This window comes from Oryza sativa, chromosome 2, assembly GCF_034140825.1.
Source record: "Oryza sativa Japonica Group chromosome 2, ASM3414082v1".
In the NCBI taxonomy this organism is placed as follows: domain Eukaryota; kingdom Viridiplantae; phylum Streptophyta; class Magnoliopsida; order Poales; family Poaceae; genus Oryza; species Oryza sativa.
Window position 1 is genome coordinate 5,590,248 of NC_089036.1, and position 21,448 is coordinate 5,611,695.

The 21,448-nt window shown below is 40.7% G+C and overlaps 2 protein-coding genes across 2 annotated transcripts; both read right to left on the reverse strand.

Moving 5' to 3' along the window:
- Positions 1 to 7,623: 7,623 nt before the first annotated feature.
- LOC4328641 (C2 and GRAM domain-containing protein At1g03370) lies at positions 7,624 to 14,166 on the reverse strand. Its single transcript, XM_015768218.3, has 10 exons — positions 13,609 to 14,166; positions 11,542 to 12,984; positions 11,093 to 11,275; positions 10,711 to 10,991; positions 10,507 to 10,623; positions 9,491 to 9,753; positions 8,964 to 9,129; positions 8,596 to 8,865; positions 8,306 to 8,498; positions 7,624 to 7,940 (listed from the first exon to the last, which is right to left on the reverse strand). Exons 1-10 carry the CDS (start codon positions 14,015 to 14,017, stop codon positions 7,930 to 7,932), a joined length of 3,336 nt encoding a protein of 1,111 aa, XP_015623704.1. The 5' UTR covers positions 14,018 to 14,166; the 3' UTR covers positions 7,624 to 7,929.
- Positions 14,167 to 15,897: 1,731 nt separating this feature from the next.
- On the reverse strand, positions 15,898 to 21,292 carry LOC4328642 (26S proteasome regulatory subunit S10B homolog B). The gene is made up of 10 exons (XM_015769180.3): positions 21,110 to 21,292; positions 18,925 to 19,044; positions 18,531 to 18,667; positions 18,237 to 18,398; positions 18,025 to 18,111; positions 17,857 to 17,943; positions 17,434 to 17,571; positions 16,578 to 16,769; positions 16,415 to 16,513; positions 15,898 to 16,329 (listed from the first exon to the last, which is right to left on the reverse strand). The coding sequence occupies exons 1-10, from the start codon at positions 21,213 to 21,215 to the stop codon at positions 16,255 to 16,257; spliced, it is 1,203 nt and encodes a 400-aa protein (XP_015624666.1). The 5' UTR covers positions 21,216 to 21,292; the 3' UTR covers positions 15,898 to 16,254.
- Between the last annotated feature and the right edge of the window lie 156 nt (positions 21,293 to 21,448).

Here is a 21,448-nt window from a genome sequence, read left to right on the forward strand (position 1 = left end):
TAATCACATACCCTTTATTTCATCAATTATGTTTAAAATAATAATAAATTTATTGAGGAAAAGTCTTGCATTCGAACACTTTGTCTCAAAACCAGGTCACACATTTAAATAATATATAAATCCATCGATTATTTAGTTCGTTGGTCTATTGATTTATAACGAATGATTTATCTCCCTTTGATGAAATATCAAAATTCTTTACTAAAATATCATTTTCTGACATCAATCAATAAACTCACAATAGTCTTTCTTGGACTATGAAAAAACTAAAATTCAATTAAACAACATACACTATAAATATAGGCGCGCTGATTTTCTAGTAATACCTATAACGTAATGATATATATGACACTTACAAAACTTTAGCATGTGAAGATTTTTATCGAGTGATTTGGTTTGCTACTTTATCGAAATTTTTGCATTAGCCATTTTGATAAAGCGACATCAAAATTGAATTAGCTTATTGTTGAGATTTTAGGTGGTAGGTGAAACAGTATAAATCATTGGGGTATAATTAATCGAGTATTAATTATTAAGTCTCTTTATTTTCTAATAAATGTGACCATTAAATTGTGATATAACGTGTGACCGTTCTTTTTTACTTAAAAAATTGTGTAAATATTATTTATTTTGCTGTGACATGTTTTATCATTAAATAAATTCGAAATATGACTTATACTTTAGCATATTTACATTTTTTCTAAATAAAACAAATGGTCAAACGTTATTCTATGAGTTAACGCGTTATCTATTTATAAAACGGATGTAGTATAAACTTAAAGAAAAAAACTATATAGGAAGTATTTGCACAATATGTGCCGTCTAGAATATGCGTCGTCTAGCATATATATTTAATGTCTTTGGCTCCAATATATTTTTTATTACATGATAGGCATATACACACAACACTAAACCACATATATATAACACCGATGACATATGATACTCATAGATTATATCAAGAGTGAAAACAATAATGTTAATTCCTGGATGACCGATGTTAGTTTCCGACTTTTTATCGACTGTGCCATATGAAAATGGTAGAGCATATACACATATACATATATGTGTGTATGTGTGTGTGAGTGACAAATAAACTTACTCTCTCACTAGATCCAGTTTTACAGGTCACATGAGAAGCGGAGAGGGACAGAGATTGCTTCAATAACATAAAAAAAAGGGATGGGAAGAGATGAACGCCCCGCCCAATTTTTTTAGGAAAGAGGATTCAAACATATGTTACTGCTCCCTCCGTCCTAAAATATAAGCACTTTAGCATAGTGACAAGTCAAATATTTTTAACTTTGACTATTAGTAGCAAAAAAAATTTATAATGTAAAATTGATGTTACTAGATTTATTATTAAACAAACAATCATAATATGCAACTATATTTATTTAAAACATCATATTTTTACACATATTGTTGGTCAAAGTAGCATCTCAAAAACCGTGTCAGGGTTAAAAAAAATACTTATATTTTAGATGGAGGGAGTAGCTAGTATGCTTCAATGGCATCAAGACATCTATATACTCATTCCGCCAAAATATATAATAATCTTAACCTAATATATTTATTTAGATTATTAGGTTATGTTAAATTTGGTACGGGGTTACTATATATTTTAAGATGAAGGTATTAAGCGACAGAGATCACAGCAAGTTGCATGAGGTTAGGAAAAAATTATTCGTGGTATCATTTTCTTTCGCTGTCGAACATCTCGTGTTCACGAGGACGACGCGTTTGGTAAGCACCACATGCAAGTAGACTCACGGCACAACACGACCAATGGAGTTCATTATCTTCATGAAAAAATAAACATTTATAACTTGTCCGAATGCTAGATACGCGTCAGAGGTAGAAAAGGCCATCGAATTTTGCGAAACTAAACCGGTAGAAGAGCTGCTGATTATATTTTTATAAGCAGATTAAAAACCCAGATAAGTTTTAAAAAAAGAAAAAACAACTAAACGAGAAAAATCTCGCCAAGCTCCTCAATACTACCGTTGCCGGCTAGATAAATTTACAGCACACACAACAATTCAACACTACAACACACTTATAGTAGATCATCGACGGAACCCAAACATGAGTGGTTGTTACCAAGCTTGCGCAAAAGCGACACATCAACTCCAACTTTCACAGTGAATGCATGACATCGTTGCCAAGCTTGCGAGAGCAAAGCATATCCGACTTTACCACAAACTTGTGTCGTCGTTGACGAGCTCATCACAAAAACTACCAAGCAGCTGCGACTTCCCATGACGGACATCAACCAAAGCCACCGTATCGTCGCTTCCTGCTTATGGTTGGTACCTATACACCTAGAAAGCGACTGCAACGTGTTATCGTTGCCAAGCTACATTGCACCCCAACAACAAAGCAGCTCTGACTCCCCCTAGCAAAATCAACTAAGAGCATCGGCCGCCTACTGCAAAGCAAGAAACGAATCCAAGAAGGCGAAGGCCTCGCCGAACATCCCGGCCTATTGAGTGTTGGTGTGGAAGCAGAAAGCCCGCAGCTAACGTCGATTTGACGATCAGACATATACATGAAAAGGTTCTCCAAAACTACACCCTTAACAGAAAAACGACATGAATCTCTGTTGTCGCTCGCCCGGTAACTGTGGCAAGGCTTTCGCCTGGAGCACAATGATGGAAGAAGAGGGACCATGCCATGACGATGCCTCCAAGGAGGAGAACTGTTGACGACCAAATTTGGTAAGATATGAACCAGGTTCGATATTGGAATCGAAGCGGATTCGGTAAAGAAATGGATTCGAAGAACAGAGTATGCATCGGCTGAGATGGATCGGACAGAGGACAGCCGATACAGCCGATAGAGGTGATGCAACCGATTCTGATGACGATGGTTTCGAGGATGTTTCTAGAATCGATCAAAGTGCTTCACAGGGATTGCCACGATAGAGATAAAGCTCTCAGATAGGCAAGTGTATCTATTAATTAGGATATTTCGTGTAATTTCCTTAGAGATATGTTTGGGCAAAAGTCTGCTGCAAAGACTTATGGTATCTTAGAGTTTGTTAGAGATAAGAGTCGTGTCCGGCAAGGACATGTTTTGTAATCTCGGGTATAAATAGAACCCGAACCCATATAATCAATTATCACACGATCAATACAATTTTGGCACATCGCCACCCTTTTTACTTTCGTTTTATTTCGACTAGAGGTAAACTTGTCATGGCGGCTTGCGTTCTCGGAATTAGTGCTTCCATCTTTATGACACTCTAATATTGTTTATGTAATCCGTCGAGTTATCATATATACTTTATAATCTTTGTTAGTTTCGCTATATAACTTGTCATCGGTTGGTTTTTACTGCTAAGACATAGCCGATAGAGTTAGATCTCATTGCTAATCCAGATTATATAGTATATCTACCATCTTTTAGAGGTTTTCATCATCTGGTTTAGATCTTACAGTTATCGTTATGCTTAATGTTGTATCGGTTGGGTTCGATCTATTAAGTTCTATTTATAACTCTAATATTTAACTTGTTTTATGATTATCAATATAGATAGTGTCGGAGTTTCAGCCGTTCTTACCTGATTTAGCTACTTTACGTTTTATATGCTTGATTGATATGCTAGATCCGCGCTTTATATTAAGATCTTATCGCATTAAGGTATATTAGGCTTCTTGTTTAATATATTCTACTTGTTCTGATATCTTAATAAAGAGTAATATCGGAGTATTAGCCGATACATGCTAGATCTATCTAATCGGCTATGCTATAAGCATTTATAATCTTTGTGTTAATGCATATTTCGATCTAAGTGGTTTATACTGTCTCGGCATGGCGACCGATCTATCCCAATCACTTGGTTTAAATATACATCGACAGAAGGATTGTATATTGTTAATATCTACAACCGATCGAGTAGATTTGGTCTTATCTTATTTTTCTATAACTGCCGATTGATCTCAATATGACATCGGCTTGAAGATAAATGATATGTCATCGGTGACTGGCCGATTGGCTATCGTTTATGGATTTAACCGCGTTTTTCTTGTCTTTCTTTCTTGTTGATTGCAGGATCAAATCAACTGGCACGCTCACGAACCTAAAAGCAAGATTTTGGACCTGTACTGAAGTTAAGCATATCTTCTAGACCAGTGTGTGTTTTTCACATCAACGGGAACATCAAGTTAGCTAAATGGCACGGCAAGGCTTTCGCCTAAGGTTCCCTATCCACTCCCACACACCCAACCAATCCGCACACATAATTGTCGCACGAATGCCACACTGCCACCACCGGGGGCCAAGAAGCCAGGGTCGGCATTTGCACCGTCACAACAGCTGCACTAGATCTGCCGTACCTCCACACCTCACCAACGGTCATCGCCAGCAACAAGCCACCTCCACCGCACACCAGCATGCACCGTCCCCAATAGCTACCACCCTCACCAACGTTGTACCCATCCGTGAGGGCCTGGATCTGGGTGTCGGTGTCGCTCGCTCCCCACCACCAAGCACGTTGGCGCCTGCCTCCTGCCGGTGGCACGTTCCCCATCAGCTGCCAGCCTCACCGGCGCTAGATCCGGCCTCGAAAGGCCCAGATCTGGATGTCGGCGCCGCACGGCAGCCATGGCTCCTGCTTGATGGTCACCGTCCGCCACCACTACGCACGCTGGCTGGCTGACTGCCTCCTGTCGGGTACTGTCCCCGTCTGCGGGGCTCACTAGTGCTGGATCCAGTCATGGAGGGCTCGGATCTAACAGCGGCGTCTGCCCGGTCATCCCATCGCCTACAGTATATGCGCTCGGGAGGAGAGAGCCCCACCGCCGTCGTCCTTGAGGCCGCTCGGCTCTCTAGCGTGCCATTCGGGCGGCGGCGAGGTAGAGGAACAAGGAATGGTGGTGGCAGCGGTGCTTGGTGGAGCGCCCTCCGGGTCACCTTGGGAGCGACACGGACGGGAGTTTTTTTCCCTATTAGAGAAAAGGCTATCGAATTGGTTCTAGGAAAAAAAAAAGTTAAGAAGCCCAGTAGTTTCGCACATAGTATATCAATGAAATATGTGACTTTGTAAAATCACTAGTACGGAGTAGCAGTTGGTTTGTCGTGTTCAGAAACATGAGGTAAATTTATGGTGTGGTTGTACATATAGTGCCAAACTGCCAATGCATTGTACAAGGGCCGTGGTTTCGTTTTCTTTCACTGTCAAATTGATCATCTCAATCGGTTTTGGCCTTTTAGGAGCACAACGTATGGTTCGGTACCACCTGCAAGTCCTAGAGATTTTTCATGAACAGCAGGACCAAACGGTGTTACTCATGATGAACAGAAATATCTTACATCTGTATTCCTTTAGGCTTTATTGGTGGTGGCTGTTAATTTGCCACGGTGCCACCCTTACCATTGCTTTCACAGTTTTTATGAATTATCTTATAATATTTTCTAATATTATGAAATAGTCAATTTTTAATTCAAACAAGTTGATACCATATATTTAAATAAGCAAACAATTGTTGGTAACATATTTTATAAAAATAATATGTTTCGATATGATATACAATATTATAATATATTTTCTTTTTACCCGTAGTGAAGTATGGAGATTTTGCTATTACTCAGAGCAAAGTACTGAGAAATTTTGCTAAGACTGTAATTAGAGATCCACATCAGTCCTAGAAATCAAGAAATACATGTATATAAGTTTGACTTTGGCATTGTCTTATTGTTTTTTGTAAGGCTGAATATCTGCTCAAAAAAACTGATGAAATTAATACTGAAAGGCTATGAAAAATCAGCTGCAAGATTTTCAGAAAAAATCAAGACAAGTTACTGTACATAAAACGGCTTGTGTGATGATATGAATGAGGAAATTTGTGTGGCGGTGCAGAGAAAATTGACATTTTGCCATTGTCAAAACGGGGTTTCGCTAAAATGACACTCTCAAAAGTGGTTTCGTTAAAATGCCATCCTTAGTCAGGGGCAACATGCTGCAATGCCATTTCATCCATTTCTTCTTAGTTTAATGATTTTTTTCTTACTGAGATGACCAAAATACCCTTGGATCCTATCTCATCTCTCTTCTCCTACCTCATCTCTTCGTTGCAGATGGTGGGGCGGCGCCGGCGCAGCTCGGGACCGTCGCTGAACCGCTACGGGATGAGAAAGCTGGCCACACCGGGGATGGCGCCGACGCCACCCTTCGCCGCCCTCACTAGCTCGACGGCGAAGCTCACCGGGTTCACGCACAGGTTGCCGGCGGTGGCGATGGCGACCAGGAACGGGGAAGGCGGCGCGCCTGGGGATGGGGAAAGCGCCGGCACGGACGGGGACGATGGTTCGGCTCGGCGGCGCGGCGCACCAAGCGCTCGACTTGAACGCGTGCCACGGCGTCACCCCCTTCTCCGATGTGCTCCTCGACATGGGCAGCGACCTGCTCGCAGCGGAGCTCCTTGTCGAGGCGACCTGCTCACGCGCGCAGCCGCAGCCAGCTCAACCCCGCGGCGTCCAGCAGCTTGAGTGGGCCCTCCAACCTCGCCGGGGAGAGAGATCGACGCCGGCCATGGTGGAGCTCGCTATTGAAGAGGGACTTCAAAATCCACCACGGAGTTAAGCCGATTTGAGTGGGATTTGTTGGGGGAATTAATGAGGAGGACGAGAGGAACCAATTTTTGCATTCAATTTTGGGCGAGAGCAACCAAGGAGTGAGATCAATTTGGGACATGAGTTCATCGGAGAGAGAATGATGGTGGCGGACGGAGGTGAAAGACGCTCCTGGCAAGCCCCACGGCTGAGGCAAGGGCATTTGGGTCAAACCAAATAAGCAAAACAGTAGAAAACATTTGCAAATAATAAAAATTGGTTGAAATGGCAGTGTGGCAAGATGGGGTCGTTTGAAGATGGCATTATAACGAAGCCACATTTGGCGATGGCATTCTGACGAAACCCCAACCCGAGAATGGCTAAATGTCAATTTTCTCGGCGGTGCAAGAGTAGAAAACAACTACTGATTCTAAGCTTCTAGCTAATATCTCTATGATTAGGTGATAATCATGTCGTTGTGTCCTTCCCATTCTGAAGGAAAAAGAAAAAAACGTTTTTGTTGTATTACCAGAAGTGATCCTCTTCATTTTGATGATTTGTCACATCAGCTTTTGGCATTTTTGCCACTAGCTAGATAGTTGATAAAACCAACATTTCCACGTCACAACCTGTTAATATCTCCTGGTCTCTACCTGTTTGCATCCATTGTTGTCCAGTGAATTTATGATTAGATTTTATAGGTGAGCTGTACATGTACATTATCACAGGGCAAAAGTTTGCTGCTCCAATCATTCATAACTTTGTATTTTTGTAGGGTTTTTTTATGCTATCCGATGATAACGAATTTCAGCCATCTGTTATTCCTTTTTCTTTTCCTTTTTTTTCCCATTATGTGCTAACAATGATAGATTGGAATGTGAAGAAAAGGCATTACTAATTTGTTTGCTTGTTACCGTAAATGTTCTGTAATTCGTGACTCCTATGGAAGTCCTTTTAAGATCTTTTGAAAATAAAGAAAATCTCACTTACTTACAACTCGAAATTCCGGTAATTATTTACAAGGTGAATCACATATGAGAACATAAAGGGCACACTTTATCACACGACTTTGGGTCAAATATCTTTATAGAAAATTACTGCCACCAGAAATAAGTTCATTCTTTTCGTTCCATTCTGTAATCACGTGTTTACAGTTTTAAATATGTATATGCAAATTTGTTGGATTCCTATCAAGGTATTCACAATTTTACATAGGCGATAGGTTGGCAGCAGAAGAGTGAACAGAGCTAAAGGAAGCAGTGATACCGTCGAGCTAACACAGATCGTGTTGGCTACTGAGCTTTGCTGCCTTCGTTTAGTCTTCTAATTGTTCAGAACACATGAATCAATCTACTACTCATCTTGCACGGGATGTCAGCTCACACCTGGAATTTCGTAGCAGAAGAAAAACTCAGTAATATTTCTGTTTCTAGGCATAAAAAAACACACTATTTTAGTGTTAGAGCAGCAGCCGAGACAATAAAAAGGGCACAGGATCGGAGATGGTAATTCACTGCTTTGCAGTACTTTTACAAGGTAACTGCACGGTTAGATGTTAATCTCTATAGACTTTTGTCGTCGCCACATGGAAAAATAGGTCAGACTGAATCCAAAGTCAATTCAGCAATTTACTCTTTTTCGATAATGAAATTCGTTCTGGCCTTTGCTGAAAGAAGCTACGGCCAACTATAATTCAGCAATTTACTACGAAGAGGAGTTAGTTTGGTGAGTTCAAAGTTCAAACAGATACCTTTTTTTGATGCAAGCTCCTTCTCAACTTCTGAAAATATCTCCCTCAACCTGTTGGCAGAATTCGACATAACATTCTTCACAACCTTCTTCTGCTGCTTAGCTCCCTTCAACCAGGCAATCCCTAACAATACCTGAATGCTGCAGGTGCTTGGTTTTAAGGACGTGCTAGTCATCTGATACTTGAGCTGGATCTGCGGTTTTGGATTACAACTGGTGATCGCACAGGATGAAAGTAAAAGTGAACATTCACATGCATTTCTAATCGAACTCAGTTTTGGCTTTTCTTACACTGGAGTAGTCTTCATGTTGGACTCCTTGGAGGGTCATCACCTCCTCAATGACCCACCCATCTCGATTCGCTAAGTTATATTTTCGTTGAGTGGTTGATGCCTCTCCAAAGCGCGACAAGATTTTGTCAAACTTAAAGCTGATTTGCCTCTGGTATATGTTTTGGTTTAGTAGCTCCCATTCTGTAGGCGAGTAATCGACGCAACCAGCTTTCTGCATCACCTTGTGCTCCAATGGACCTCCGGAGAACATATCCATCAAGGAATTGATCTACAAATACAGAACTCACGGGCTGTAGCCAGATGCTTTTGCAAGTGCATCATATGAGTTCCAATTATGCTGTTTATTGACTAGAGAGAAAAACTTACATCAACAGAAAGAACCGCCGAGTAGACTTCTGACATTTTCACATCTTCATTGGCTAATAGAGAACCTTCTTCACAAGGGAGCTGTTTCAGTTCAGAATTTTTGTCAATCATCTCTCCCTTCTGTTCTGGATCCACTGACCTCATTTTCCAAAGTGCCATAATAATTCTGTCAGACATAATTGTGATATGTTATCAACCGTTTGAGGTTTGACAAGATAAGCTCACTGCAAATATGATGGGAGATTGGGATTCCAGCTATTGTTTCATACGATGTTGATAAAAGTACAACCAAAAAGGATCTATTAACAGTTCTATTAAAAACATTTAGTTTTACTTTGCAGTGGCGCACTCATGATAACCCGTGCGGTGGGACCGTGGATTATTACCAGTAGTTTATTTTTTTTATGTATGACCAATAGATCAAATTCTGAACATGTAAATTTCTTTAGGCCATTATGGTACTACATCTCAATAAAGCTCCTTATATGGAAAATTTAAATAAAATAAGTTGTAAAAGGAAAAGGCACCTGTGAGCATCATTGAATGAAACAAATGTCTGGAAATGGTATTTCAGTTTTCCTTGAGGATCCAGTGTTTTGGCTCCATGTCTGGCTTCTAGACCTCTGTCCTTGCGGAGAATGATCATCAAGGATGGACTTCCAACTTTTGCTAGGGTTGGTGGAGCAACCTGGATATCATCAATGTCGTCCCAAAGAAAGAAAAATTTGGTTTTTCGGCCTAATATATTGGAATAGAATCCAAGTATTCTTGAGGAGAGAAAAATGCGCCCCTGTAAGAAATTCTATCTATTTCAATTCTTGATCCAATAGACCAAATATGTAAAGAATACAATAGTTAAAAAAATGAAATGTGGCAACTGGCAATGTGCGATACAATCATTAACAAGAGCATAAAAAATCACTGGTTCACCATGAATTCACAGATATACAAACCCCTTGTGTTGTGCTTGCTATTTTCTTATAGGGAACTTATAGTCTTGGTCTCTAAACTTGCAATGTTCTCTCATATAGCTGGATGAAGTTAAACTAACATTCTAAGGTACCTAAATTTACATGCTGTGATCTGTTTAGACCTAATTACTGTTAAATAGAATAATTGGAAGATGTGGCCTCAAAACAGCTAAAGGACATGTACTTGCACCACAGGCTTACTGGACACCATGCCAAGCTGTCTTCCATGACTTAACAGAGGTAATGACCAAACAAGTCAACATCAGCAGTTTTAGGGACCTTAAATTTTGGTTTCAAGTTTAGGGACCTATAGTACAGATCTCTTGTTTTCCCCTTCCTAAAGGAAGTAAGGCTTCAATGAAAACAAATGTACATATATAATAATGAAGGAAGTAATCTTATATCCGAAGGTTAAACTTAAACTTCATAAAGAATAGCATAAAAGCCTGTATCAGGCTATAAGCCAACAACGACAGCAGAAATCAGCAGTGCTGTCTAGCATACCATATTCCATGTAATAAGTAACAAAAATCCAGCTCAACACATCAGAACAAATAATTAGCCCTAATTACCTGAAGTGGCATTTTCCGCTTTAGATAACAAGTGAAATCATCGATAAGAAATTCTTCTGGAGGAAGACTAAAGAGCTTACGGAACGCTGAATTTGTCTGAGCAGACCGCAGGTGTATCTGAGTATTCAGTCATATATGCAACTTCAGTAACAGAGCGCACTTTTGCCGACAATGGAATTAAACAAACACCATCCAAACTCTTACCTTCTTACCTACTTCTTTCCCCATCTTTGCCAGATAATTCATAACAATTTCAGTCCCACGCGAGTTGTTCAAAAAGATTCGCAAGTGTAACTTAGGCTCACATCCCTGGGGAAACCTTCCATCAAGAGGAAGCCACATGTCACCCAAATCTGACAAATTGTTTTTCAAAAAGTTCACTTCTGTTTGACCAATAGGAATTTTATTATGTGGTCCCTCTGAATCATGCACAACTACTTCCAACCTTGATGGAGGATCATCCATTGCATTGAATTCAAATATCTCTAGAACAGAAAAAAGAAGGTAAGATAACCAGGAAAATGATCTGCAAAGATCATAAGGATAAGTAACTTTCCAACATGAATAATGTGGGGGCAGAACTGACCGTTCCATTTCGGTTCGGATGTCTGGAATTTAACTGAGCTTGTTTTCCTCTTTCCATTACAGGTAAAAACAACATAAGGATCAGGCAAGCCAGGTGTACCTGAACCTACTACACCGCTTCCCTCAATAAGTGCAACAGTCAGCAACCAACCATCACCATGAGCTTTCACCCCATGATCACTACCTAATATTGGAAGAGGGAAAAAGGTTACATATGCTTGTCATTTATGATTTATCCCCAAGAACAGGAAAAGTCAATTCTTAGGTGAATACAGTTTTTTTTCTGTTTAAATCATTTAAGGACTTAGATCAATTCTAGAAAAGACTAGGTAGAGGAGGATGGAGAAAAACATAATTCCCACTCATTCTGTTAGTGTTTACAGAATAAGCATGTACGCTAATCAAAAGGCATGTAAGGTGAGTTCTTTTAGATAAGAGAGAATCAGTTACCTCTTTGTTTCCATGCATACAAAAACCGCCGTCCTGATTTGAAGATATTCTGCCCCTGAATTATCAAAATGGCACAAAATACAACCTCCCAAATTGAATCTGGGAGATCAATACCAAAATATTCGAGCCCATGCACCATATTTGGCTTAACTAGACGAAGATGTGCAGTGGCATACAGTGCTATACAGAGAGAGAATATGAATGCAAAGTTTCCAAGGAAGCGGGCAGCCAGTTTCCAAATTGATTCTTCCTGTGTCTGCAATGAGCTTAAAATCTCGTCTTTGCTTAAGTTAGAATCATCAGGCGCAATCACTTTGGTCTTCTGGGACAGTACTTCAGTAAACTGTGCATATCCCTCTCGGAGTCCTTGTTTTGTCCCGCTCTCGATCATCCCTTTCAACATTGTACTCTGGACAAAGTTCAGACGCCAACTTATAGTAAGATGTGATGTTTGTTCTTTAGATGGCAACTGTGGACCTGGTGTTATACAGTACAGAATCTCCACCTTGAAACAATTACCACAGGGAACCTCAGGACTGCTAACACTGGAAAGAACAGCAAAAGAATTTCCAGCTGCCTTTAAGTATGTCTGCTCTTCAGTAATTTTTACAGCTTTAACTAATTTGCTTGCAGCTTTTGTATAACTTAAAGTTCTTTTCAAACAATCATTGCTTACAAGTTTCCAGGGGTCAGTTTGGAATCCGCTTAACCCTTGAACTTCTGCAACTGCTGGCCAGAAATCTGAATGTGCAGAAAACAACATGGAATTCATTTCAGTTGGTTGAAGAACATAAGATTGGTCCACGAGTATACCACCACGCAAGTTTTCTGGCATTTCAGAACCTTTATCTTTAGACTCCAGGGATTTCATTAGCTCATTTAAACTAGTTTCAGGGAGCGCCCCATTATCACCATTTTCACAAGATTCAGAGTTCATTTGTGTATCTTGAAACTGCTCATGATCTGATGTGGCAGAAGGTGCGGCGTCAACAGGTTTCCGACAAAAGTAGCGAGACATGACTTCCACTACTGATGATGCATTGGTGGTGGCATCATTGTCATCTTCCTCGGGCTCCAAAAGAATAGATCTTTCTGTGCTGATACAAGACAGTTGCCCTGGGCTTCGACGGCCTTGCTGATCCATGATGCCCTGGCTCAACTTATCCATACTGCTGCAGGATGCCCTTTCCATGCTAGGACAGGCTGACAGATCAAGGCTACTAACAGAAGCCGATAAGGACGAGGCAGTGGTTCCAACTGACCTCGCTGATAAGGACGAGGCAGTGGTTCCTACTGACCTCGCTGATAAGGACGAGGCAGTGGTTCCAACTGACCTCATTGAGCTGCATGGTGTATCATTGATAAGTTGCATTGGCATGTTTCTCGGTTCGTCGCAAATGGCTGTCCTAGATAAGTAAATCCTCAAGCGAATTTCACCCGCAACTGCAATGGAGGAGAATTGAACAGTTAATTATGCTAGCTTTGGCCACTGCTACATTATACTTTTAGCACTGAGTAGCAGCGAAGCATCCATCTGATGGATGTAAAATAACATATAAGACCTGTACATCTAAAAAAAGGGTTGTCTACAGAAGCATCGCTATATAAATTACTTTATTTTTGGTTCCTCCTATTTGTCCCAAAATAAATTTAATTTTTTACAATCATTGCATTAGAATTTGTGAAAAAAGTAAGCAATAATTGCATTGAGATTTGGGAATAGATAAAGTGAAAATAATTACATTGCGATTTAATAAAGTATGGATATTGCTTTATATTTTTATATTGATATATTGATATTACATTGCGATTTAATGAGTATAATATTTTTGTTTTTATATTGATATATGTGGGATGGGTGAGAAATGAACTTATTTGCGAACGGATGGAGTAGCAGTTTTTTAAGAGTAAATTTCATTTTGTAAAAAAGAAGAAGAAGAAGAAGGATGTGTCATGAACAACACAGCATCACAACGAATCACCTTTGCTACCATTTCTCCTACCACATTTCTAGTGGTTGCAATCTAAGCAGGCAATCCATGGCAAGGAGAAGCTAGGGCAACGTACCGCGCCGTTTCTTCCTGAACCTGCCGCCCTTGGAGTGGAGGTGGTACCACGCCGTGCCGAGGGAGAGGCCGTCCGCCGCCATGACGGTCGAGAGGGGCACCTTGACCCGCCCCAGGAACCCCCCGCCGAAGTACCCCTCCTCGTTGAGCACGGACACGACGAGCTCCTCCTCGGCGTCGCCGACGGCGAACCCGAACTCCTCGTCCCACAGGGGGCTGAGGCACCTCTTCACCACCGTCGTCTTCGCCCTCCGCCTCCCCATCTGCAGCCGCACGTAGGGGTCGCTGTGCCCGGTGAGGTACGCCGCCTGGAGCCCCCGCGCCTCCAGCACGTGCACGCACAGCCGCATCGGCGCGCTCCCCGGCCGCTCCCCGCCACCGCCGCTGCCGCCGCCCACCGATCTCGCCATTCGAGGAGGAGGAGGAGGAGGCGGCAATGGCGATGGCGATCTCTGGTTTTTCTCCGGGGAATTGGGGATTAATTTGGAGGCGATTACCCGCGGCGATTTGAATTGATGGGGGTGTTCATCTCGTCGGGTGCATCGAGATTCGTGCGGGGAGGAGGGAGGGGGGGTTTGTGGCCATCGGATCTGCGGAGGGAAGGGGTGATGGTTTCTTCCCGCCCAACACGTGGCAGGTTGCTCCGAGCTTCTTGGGTCGCCACAGGTTAAAAGCGTCTTCAGAAGCGCCTAATTCAGATGGATAAACTGGTCATTATCCAGCTAAGAGAACTGGTAAATTATCGGGTTTCAAGGATATGTAATTATGTTGTGGCCCGGAAAAAAAAAGCCAAACGGCATATTTATAAAAAAATAATTTATAAATAAAACCTTTATATACGTGTTCTTAGCATAAAAAAGCAAAGACTAAAAAAAATTTTGATAAAAAAAACCCAAAATCAACTTTAAATTTTAAGGTTGAAAATTTAAATTTCGACTAATAAGTATAAGCATAAGAAGAATATTTATCGTCGGACAACCGACGCAAGCCATAAAATCGGATGCTCATATCACAGTAACCACATGCATACGCAACACAAGAAAAAAAAAGTGTGACGTCACATGGTGGAGGGAGGGATTTGTTGCATGCAAAGAGAGGTTTTAATTTTAACTTCAAACTTTTTTATTCAAATGAACCACTTATATTTGATTTGCGATCTGATTATACCATTATATTTATTATAATTAATTTTTTACGATACGATCTCATATGACTATATTACGATGAACAAAAGTTATATGTTTCAACAAATAAAAAATTGATGTTTCATATGTGATAAGGGAATGTTTCAATTAAAAATCAACTTTGTTGCATATTTTTAGTTTGGGTATTTAGTTTGGGTATTGTTTAGTTTTCTTGTTGCAATGTATCTTTTCATTAATGTTGCACATGGTATTATTTGGAAGTTTCAATAAGTATTTCTTTGATGTTACACACTTACACTAGGTCATGTGCATATGTTGCACATGGTATTTTGTGATGTCTCAATAATTATAGTTAAATGTTTCATGTGTGATAAATACCATAAACATTTTAACAAAATCAGATATTTCACCTATTGTGACTTTATGTTTCATGTAGTGGTTGTGGGTGTTCCAATATTTCTTTCGTGTTGCATCTCCCTGAAACAATGCTGGACCACATGATGAAACTTTCTTTTATGAGTAGTGAAACAACGCTCAATTTTTAAAATATAAGTGTAATATCTTGTAAATATTTAATTGCAATGCATATAACAGTGTAAACGGATTATAGATCAGATAAATGATTTATGAGAAAAAAGGTATTTAAAGAGTCGAAAAAAGGTAGTTACGTATGAGTACTAGTATAATAGTATATTACTCCCTCCGTTTCACAATGTAAAACTTTGTAGCATTGCCCACGTACATATATATATTAATGAATCTAGACACATACATATAACTATATTCATTAACATAAATGTAAATATGGAAGTCTTTACATTGTGAAACAAAGGAAGTAGTAGATGAGAAAAGAGAGGAGAGAAGCGGACACTTTTTGCATGGATGCGTCAGGAACAGAAGGGCAGTAGGCTAGCGAAGAGGCAACATGCAGGCGGGCACCTGATCTTGTGAAAAATAATCCAACGCCTGATCCGTAGTTATCTCCTAAGCATAAGCGAAAAGATGAAGCTCTCCATTTTCTTGGCACACACCACTACAACTAGAATGGATGAGAAGGGATGCAATACACAAAGAAGCAAAGATAATTTTGCACGAATTTCACAGGAATTGAGATGCATTCCCACACCAGATGGGGGTCTGGAAGCTGAATCAAGATACCATTTTGCTATTCTTTACCAAGCATGGTGTCAAAAGTACATGCAACTGCTCAAAACTAAGACTACACAGTAGTACTGACACAAGGTGAGACTCAAAAAACGGAGTGAAACAGAGGCAAAAGCATCAGTTATAAAATTTGCAAGTTCTCGGTATGTTTCTCCAGTCCCAGAGATAAGCTTGACAACCATTCATGGCTCTTTGATTGCACACATGACAAATGGCTTCAGCTTGCAGTGCAGAATAGAAGCCTGACGGTGAAAAACCGATTTCTCTGTTGCTTTTGCACCATGGCGGAGAACTCCCGGCATGGTAGAAGATCGAATACAGGATCAGAATCTTGCACCTTACTCTTTGCCGAAGTCTGCACTGTAGTGGGCGCTGGATTCCAGCTTCTTGGCGTCGTTCAGCTTCCTGACAGCCTGAAGTACAATTCGCATGTAAACTGTGAGATAATGTCTAACAGCTGGTGTGTTGGTAGATAGAAGAGAGTATAATGCGGCGCACCTTCATGAAGTCCTCATGGACAACGTAGTCCCGTTCAGCACGAATTGCAGCCATACCCGCTTCAGTGCAGACGTTGCGAAGATCAGCCCCATTGAAGCCCTAAAACCACCAGAGTCAGGAAGGTTGCCCAAGTTGATAAGGAAGTTAAATAAGACAAACTCACCTCAGCCAGTTTAACAACTGCCTCATAATCAATTTCTCCATGCTTGGCAATACCAGCAGCATGGATTTTAAGAACTTCCATTCTTGCTTGCTCATTTGGTAGCGGAATCTCAATCTTCCTGTCTAGACGTCCAGGACGCAGTAGCGCAGGGTCCAGAACATCAGGTCTATTGGTAGCCATGATCATTTTCACCTGTTTAAGCAAAAAAGTTCTTGTCAAGATGAAATCATGCATCATCAAGCAGCAATCATTGTACATGGTACCAAAAAAACCATACAAACAAGAGTAACCAACTGTATCTCCAATTTGATTCTGAACACACCCAATTTGATTCTGAACAAACTAGGAACATAGACATAGATGGACAATTGAGCAGTCAAAAAACCTAGATTGGTAAGATGATCAATTCGATCAATTGGAAGAGCCAAAAGTCATTTCATCATAAATCTAGATTCTAATATTTGTTGCCAGTGGGAATAATTGGCAAAAGGTCAAGCCACCAACATGCCACAACTCACAATACTACAACAGGGATTATAAACGAATCATCATGTCAATGGTATGATTTTCAGGATTCCACCAAGGACTGATCTTAAGGTATGCATACCTTTGCTTAATACTACACTGTACAGATCAGCTAATCTTGTACAATGGAGGTTGTTAAAAGAAAGGTAAATTAGAATATATTTTCCCTCATCAGTGTAGTTTTACCCAAGAAAGCTAGACCAGAATGTAGACATGCAAACATGCTAGCAAGTAAACTACTTTAATCAAACTCACTTGCATTTACATACTGCAGTATGATACCAAAATAAAATGCAGTATAGCCAAATTATATGTCTGATGAATAAGTTACCTTTCCAAGTTCATCAAATCCATCTAACTGATTTAGCAGTTCCATCAGTGTGCGCTGGATCTCGCGATCAGCACTAGTTCCTTCACTGAACCGCCGCCCACCAATGGCATCGATTTCGTCCATGAAGATTATGCATGGCTAGGTAAAGAAAATTTGGGAGGCAAAACTGAGTGATGGAAACTAAATGAATGTGAGTTAAAGTGATTGGAGAAATGCACCGCTAGTGTCCACATAGCAACTTAAATGTAAAGGAAGATTATAGCGTAAGGATTGTTTTAACTTTAGAACCAACAATAACTTCCACAATGTGGATATGATTATGGTTAGATCATGTAAATGTCAGAGTAGGTCTTGCAGAAATGAGGATGCCAATTTAGGTCCAACTAGCTTTCCAGACAAAAGTAGAGAGAGATTAAGACTTACTTGATGATCACGTGCATAGCCAAACATTTCCCTAATCAAGCGGGCACTCTCTCCAATGTACTTGTCAATTATAGCACTTGAAACAATCTGTTTAGCCAAATTATCAGTACAAAGAATAATTAGTTTGTAAAAGATGGCTACTACCTATTAAGTGAGCAAACGACACACCTTCAAAAAGTTGGCATCGATGTTACTGGCAATAGCCCTCGCCAATAGTGTCTTACCAGTTCCTGGTGGACCATAGAGTAGAACACCCTGCAATGAGTAAAGTAAAATATAATAACTTCCATAGTTGCAATATCCATATATATGTCTCTGTGATCTCATAGTCACATTACATGCACTATTAGGGATCTAAGTACAAATAATGTAGGATTTACCTTGGGGGGCTTGATCCCAACACGAAGAAAGAGCTCAGGGTTCATTAAGGGCAATTCGATGGACTCCCTGAGCTCTCTAATCTGATCAGACAGACCACCAACAGCAGAGTAACTGACATTACCAGGGTCTTCATGAAGCATGTTGTAAACCACAGGGTCCACCTGAAGGGGGGAAAAAAGCAGTTTTAAATCCCAGATCATCGATTTTTGTTTAAAAAAATTGCTCCTACAGTAAAAGGTTCGACAAAAATGCTCCAATGAAAAAGGAAGATGATTTTTAAAAACTAAATATACCTCACGTGGAAGTGTGCGCATGATTGTCAGTGTTGTCATGTCAAGAACAACACGAGTTCCCGAAGTCAATTTCTCCTTGTCCACTTTGCTCCGGCAACCAACCACATATCTGGGACCACTGCTAGCCTTAACAATAACTTGAAGAAATAGGCGTTTCAGTTGTTTAGTTCTAAAATTCTGTTGATAAAAAAAAATCTAAAATGCAAGCAATAGCTTCATATAAAAATGCTATAAGTAATAATTCTATCAAGTTAATTAACAGTATTGTAGTCATTTTCCATCATTGAAGGAAAGAAATGGCAAAAGCAAATACTTGTGATTTTTCTGTAGTGATAAGGAGTGGCCAAAGTAAAGGATGTAAATTCAACACAAAAAGGAAATGCTCTTTACTTACAACGTTCATTATCAAGAGGGCGGAGAACCTCTCCGATGATCTGCCCAACACTTTGCAGGGATTTTAAGTCATCTTCGGTCTTTGTAAAGTCCTTCTTAGCATTTTTTAGGTTTTCCCTCACTGCATATAGATGAACCATGCATCAAAGCAAGATCAAGCAAATAAAAATGAAACAGGCTCCAAAAAGTTCTAAAAGCAAGCAAACATGTGTTTTAAATTTACTTGTATTGTTCCCAAAAAACAAAACAAAACGGCAAAGACATGACTAGATGTTGTTCAGTTGCCCAAGAAAAAGGTTTGACTTGAGTTCCAAATGAACTATAGTAGCAAAGTTTATGGATGCAAAGAAACTTCAGTATGGGAATCATCCAATAGTTAAAAAACTAATCTTCTCCTCCTGTTGTTTATCTATAATAACAGGGAGTATAAGACTAAAAGAGAAGAAACCAAAGGTTGGCATGTGAACAAACAAGCTGTTACAACTAAACCAAACAAAAAAAATATGGGAAAGAAATGATGCACAATCCTACAATAGCTAACAGTTACTACTTTACTAACAATAACAAGCCACGATTTCATGCAGCTGAAGTGTGTTTTCACGATCATTAAACTAAAGAGGAATGTGTTTTGACTCCACAAATAACGCTACTTCCTTGGAAGGAAATTTGGCTGAATATCCTAGTATAATACAAAATTATCAAAGCAAATAAATGACTGCTATCATCGCATGGGTCCCTCCAGGCTGAGTATTGCCAAGAGCAAGTACTACAAGCCCCTAAACACTTGCCCCAAGATCCACATAGGATCACTTGCCACAAGATGCCACATAGCATCATATGATGAGGTGGAGGAGAGAAGAGACAAGAAGAGAGAGAGGAGGAGCCACCACTCATGCAAGGGGTAGCCTCCACACAAACTCCAAGAGAAAGGAGAGAAAAGAGAAGAGTAGATTGGACAAACAAATAAAACAAAATTATTAGGGTTAGTGCACTAGAGTTAGTATATAGAGGTGATATATTGTACATGCCACCTCTTCATTAATGAATAGCCTACATGGACAGAGGTGGCATCTACCTCTTCTATAAGACTTGCTCTAAGCCATATAACCCTGGTTGCCACATTTTTTCCTCAAACCACACATGGTAATGAGTATATGCATCACAAAGCCCATTTGTTAGTTGACATTAACTGGGATGAGCCATAATCCCATGACTAAAGATTACGAGCATTGTACCTAAGCCTTAACTCATTGACTGCCAGCAGCAAAAGTATAACCTATGAAACTACAGTCCACCAGAAGCATAGTATATATGAAAGAGTTCTCAAGGATACCAGTATATTGATTCAGGCTTAAATAGGTCTAGATATAGACACCTATGGTGTACTATACAGCTCTCACTTAACTAGAATAATCAATCCACGTTTTAAACAATGTGGCTGCTCTAAGAGACTAATGACCACATCAGGCTAGAGTGCTGCAGCCTACTTGAAGCATGGAAACTACTGTTGAAGAAGCAGATAATGCTTGAGTTCCATGAAAATCGCACCCCCACAGTACCAAAATCTCAAACAAGTTAAATAAATTCTTTAGACATTCTCACAGGAAGCACTTTAAAGTTCAAACCATAATTAGAGACCTAAATGACGCACTAAGAGGAGCTAGCACCTCCATAATCATACAGTTGAAAAGGAAGAAAAACTACTGAAGGATCAGGAAATACTCCTCCTTGATCCCGAATTTATGAGAGGTTGGTTATCACTCACCCAAATGGTCAGGGTTGACTAATACAAAAATCCTAAGTCTAATCACACTACAGACTTCAGATCCAAATCGAGCAAAAAGTGCCCAAATCACCAGATTTAGCGCTCGAAAGACCAAACCGACCTAATCAACCTCGTAACCCAACGCCCAGCGCCCCAGACCGCGATCTAGCACCCCGAACACGTCGCGGAACAAGTGATTCCCCTAGTAAATCCCCGAAATCACCAGTACTAAGCCACCCTGCCGACCGAATCTACACACGAGCCACTCTTCATCCAAGTCATCCGCAGACGCGGACGAGATCTACCGCGCGCGCAGGCCACGCGGCGGCTAGGGTAACATCGCAACCCATCGCCTCCGAACCCTAGGGAGATCGGAAGTCAAGCAGGGGGGAAGTAGAGGGGTGGGGAGCGGGCGGCTCACCGGTGCTGACGCGCGACTCGAGCTCCCTGCAGTTGAGCAGCTTCTTCCGGTACTCCGTCACGGAGGCGCGGCGGCGGGCGGCGGCGGCGTCCTCCCCGTCGGCCATCTCCGGCGATCTCGCTCTCTCTCTCTCTCTCTCTCTCTTCGCCGCCTTTTGCTTCTGTCGCAAGAAGAGTAGCGCACGAGCTCCTTTCTCTCTCTCGGTTGCGTAAATATCCTAACGCGAGCTATACGCCTTCGCTGCTTCCGCTTTCGGTGTAGCGAAAACGTATCTGCTTAGAGTACGTCTTGTTGTGGGTTTGTGAGGTGTGTGTAGTGGCAGTCGTATACGGTGTATCC

Excerpts from the sequence above, each read along its gene's own strand:
- LOC4328641 (XM_015768218.3), bottom strand. The coding sequence starts at position 14,017 with ATGGCGAGATCGGTGGGCGGCGGCAGCGGCGGTGGCGGGGAGCGGCCG. Across the intron at positions 9,130-9,490 it reads TCATTCAATGATGCTCACAG|AATTATTATGGCACTTTGGA; the intron begins GTGCCTTTTCCT and ends TATGTCTGACAG. Across the intron at positions 8,866-8,963 it reads CGGCGGTTCTTTCTGTTGAT|ATCAATTCCTTGATGGATAT; the intron begins GTAAGTTTTTCT and ends CTGTATTTGTAG.
- LOC4328642 (XM_015769180.3), bottom strand. The coding sequence starts at position 21,215 with ATGGCCGACGGGGAGGACGCCGCCGCCGCCCGCCGCCGCGCCTCCGTG. Across the intron at positions 18,399-18,530 it reads TGCGCACACTTCCACGTGAG|GTGGACCCTGTGGTTTACAA; the intron begins GTATATTTAGTT and ends TCCCCCCTTCAG. Across the intron at positions 17,572-17,856 it reads GCTATGCACGTGATCATCAA|CCATGCATAATCTTCATGGA; the intron begins GTAAGTCTTAAT and ends TTCTTTACCTAG.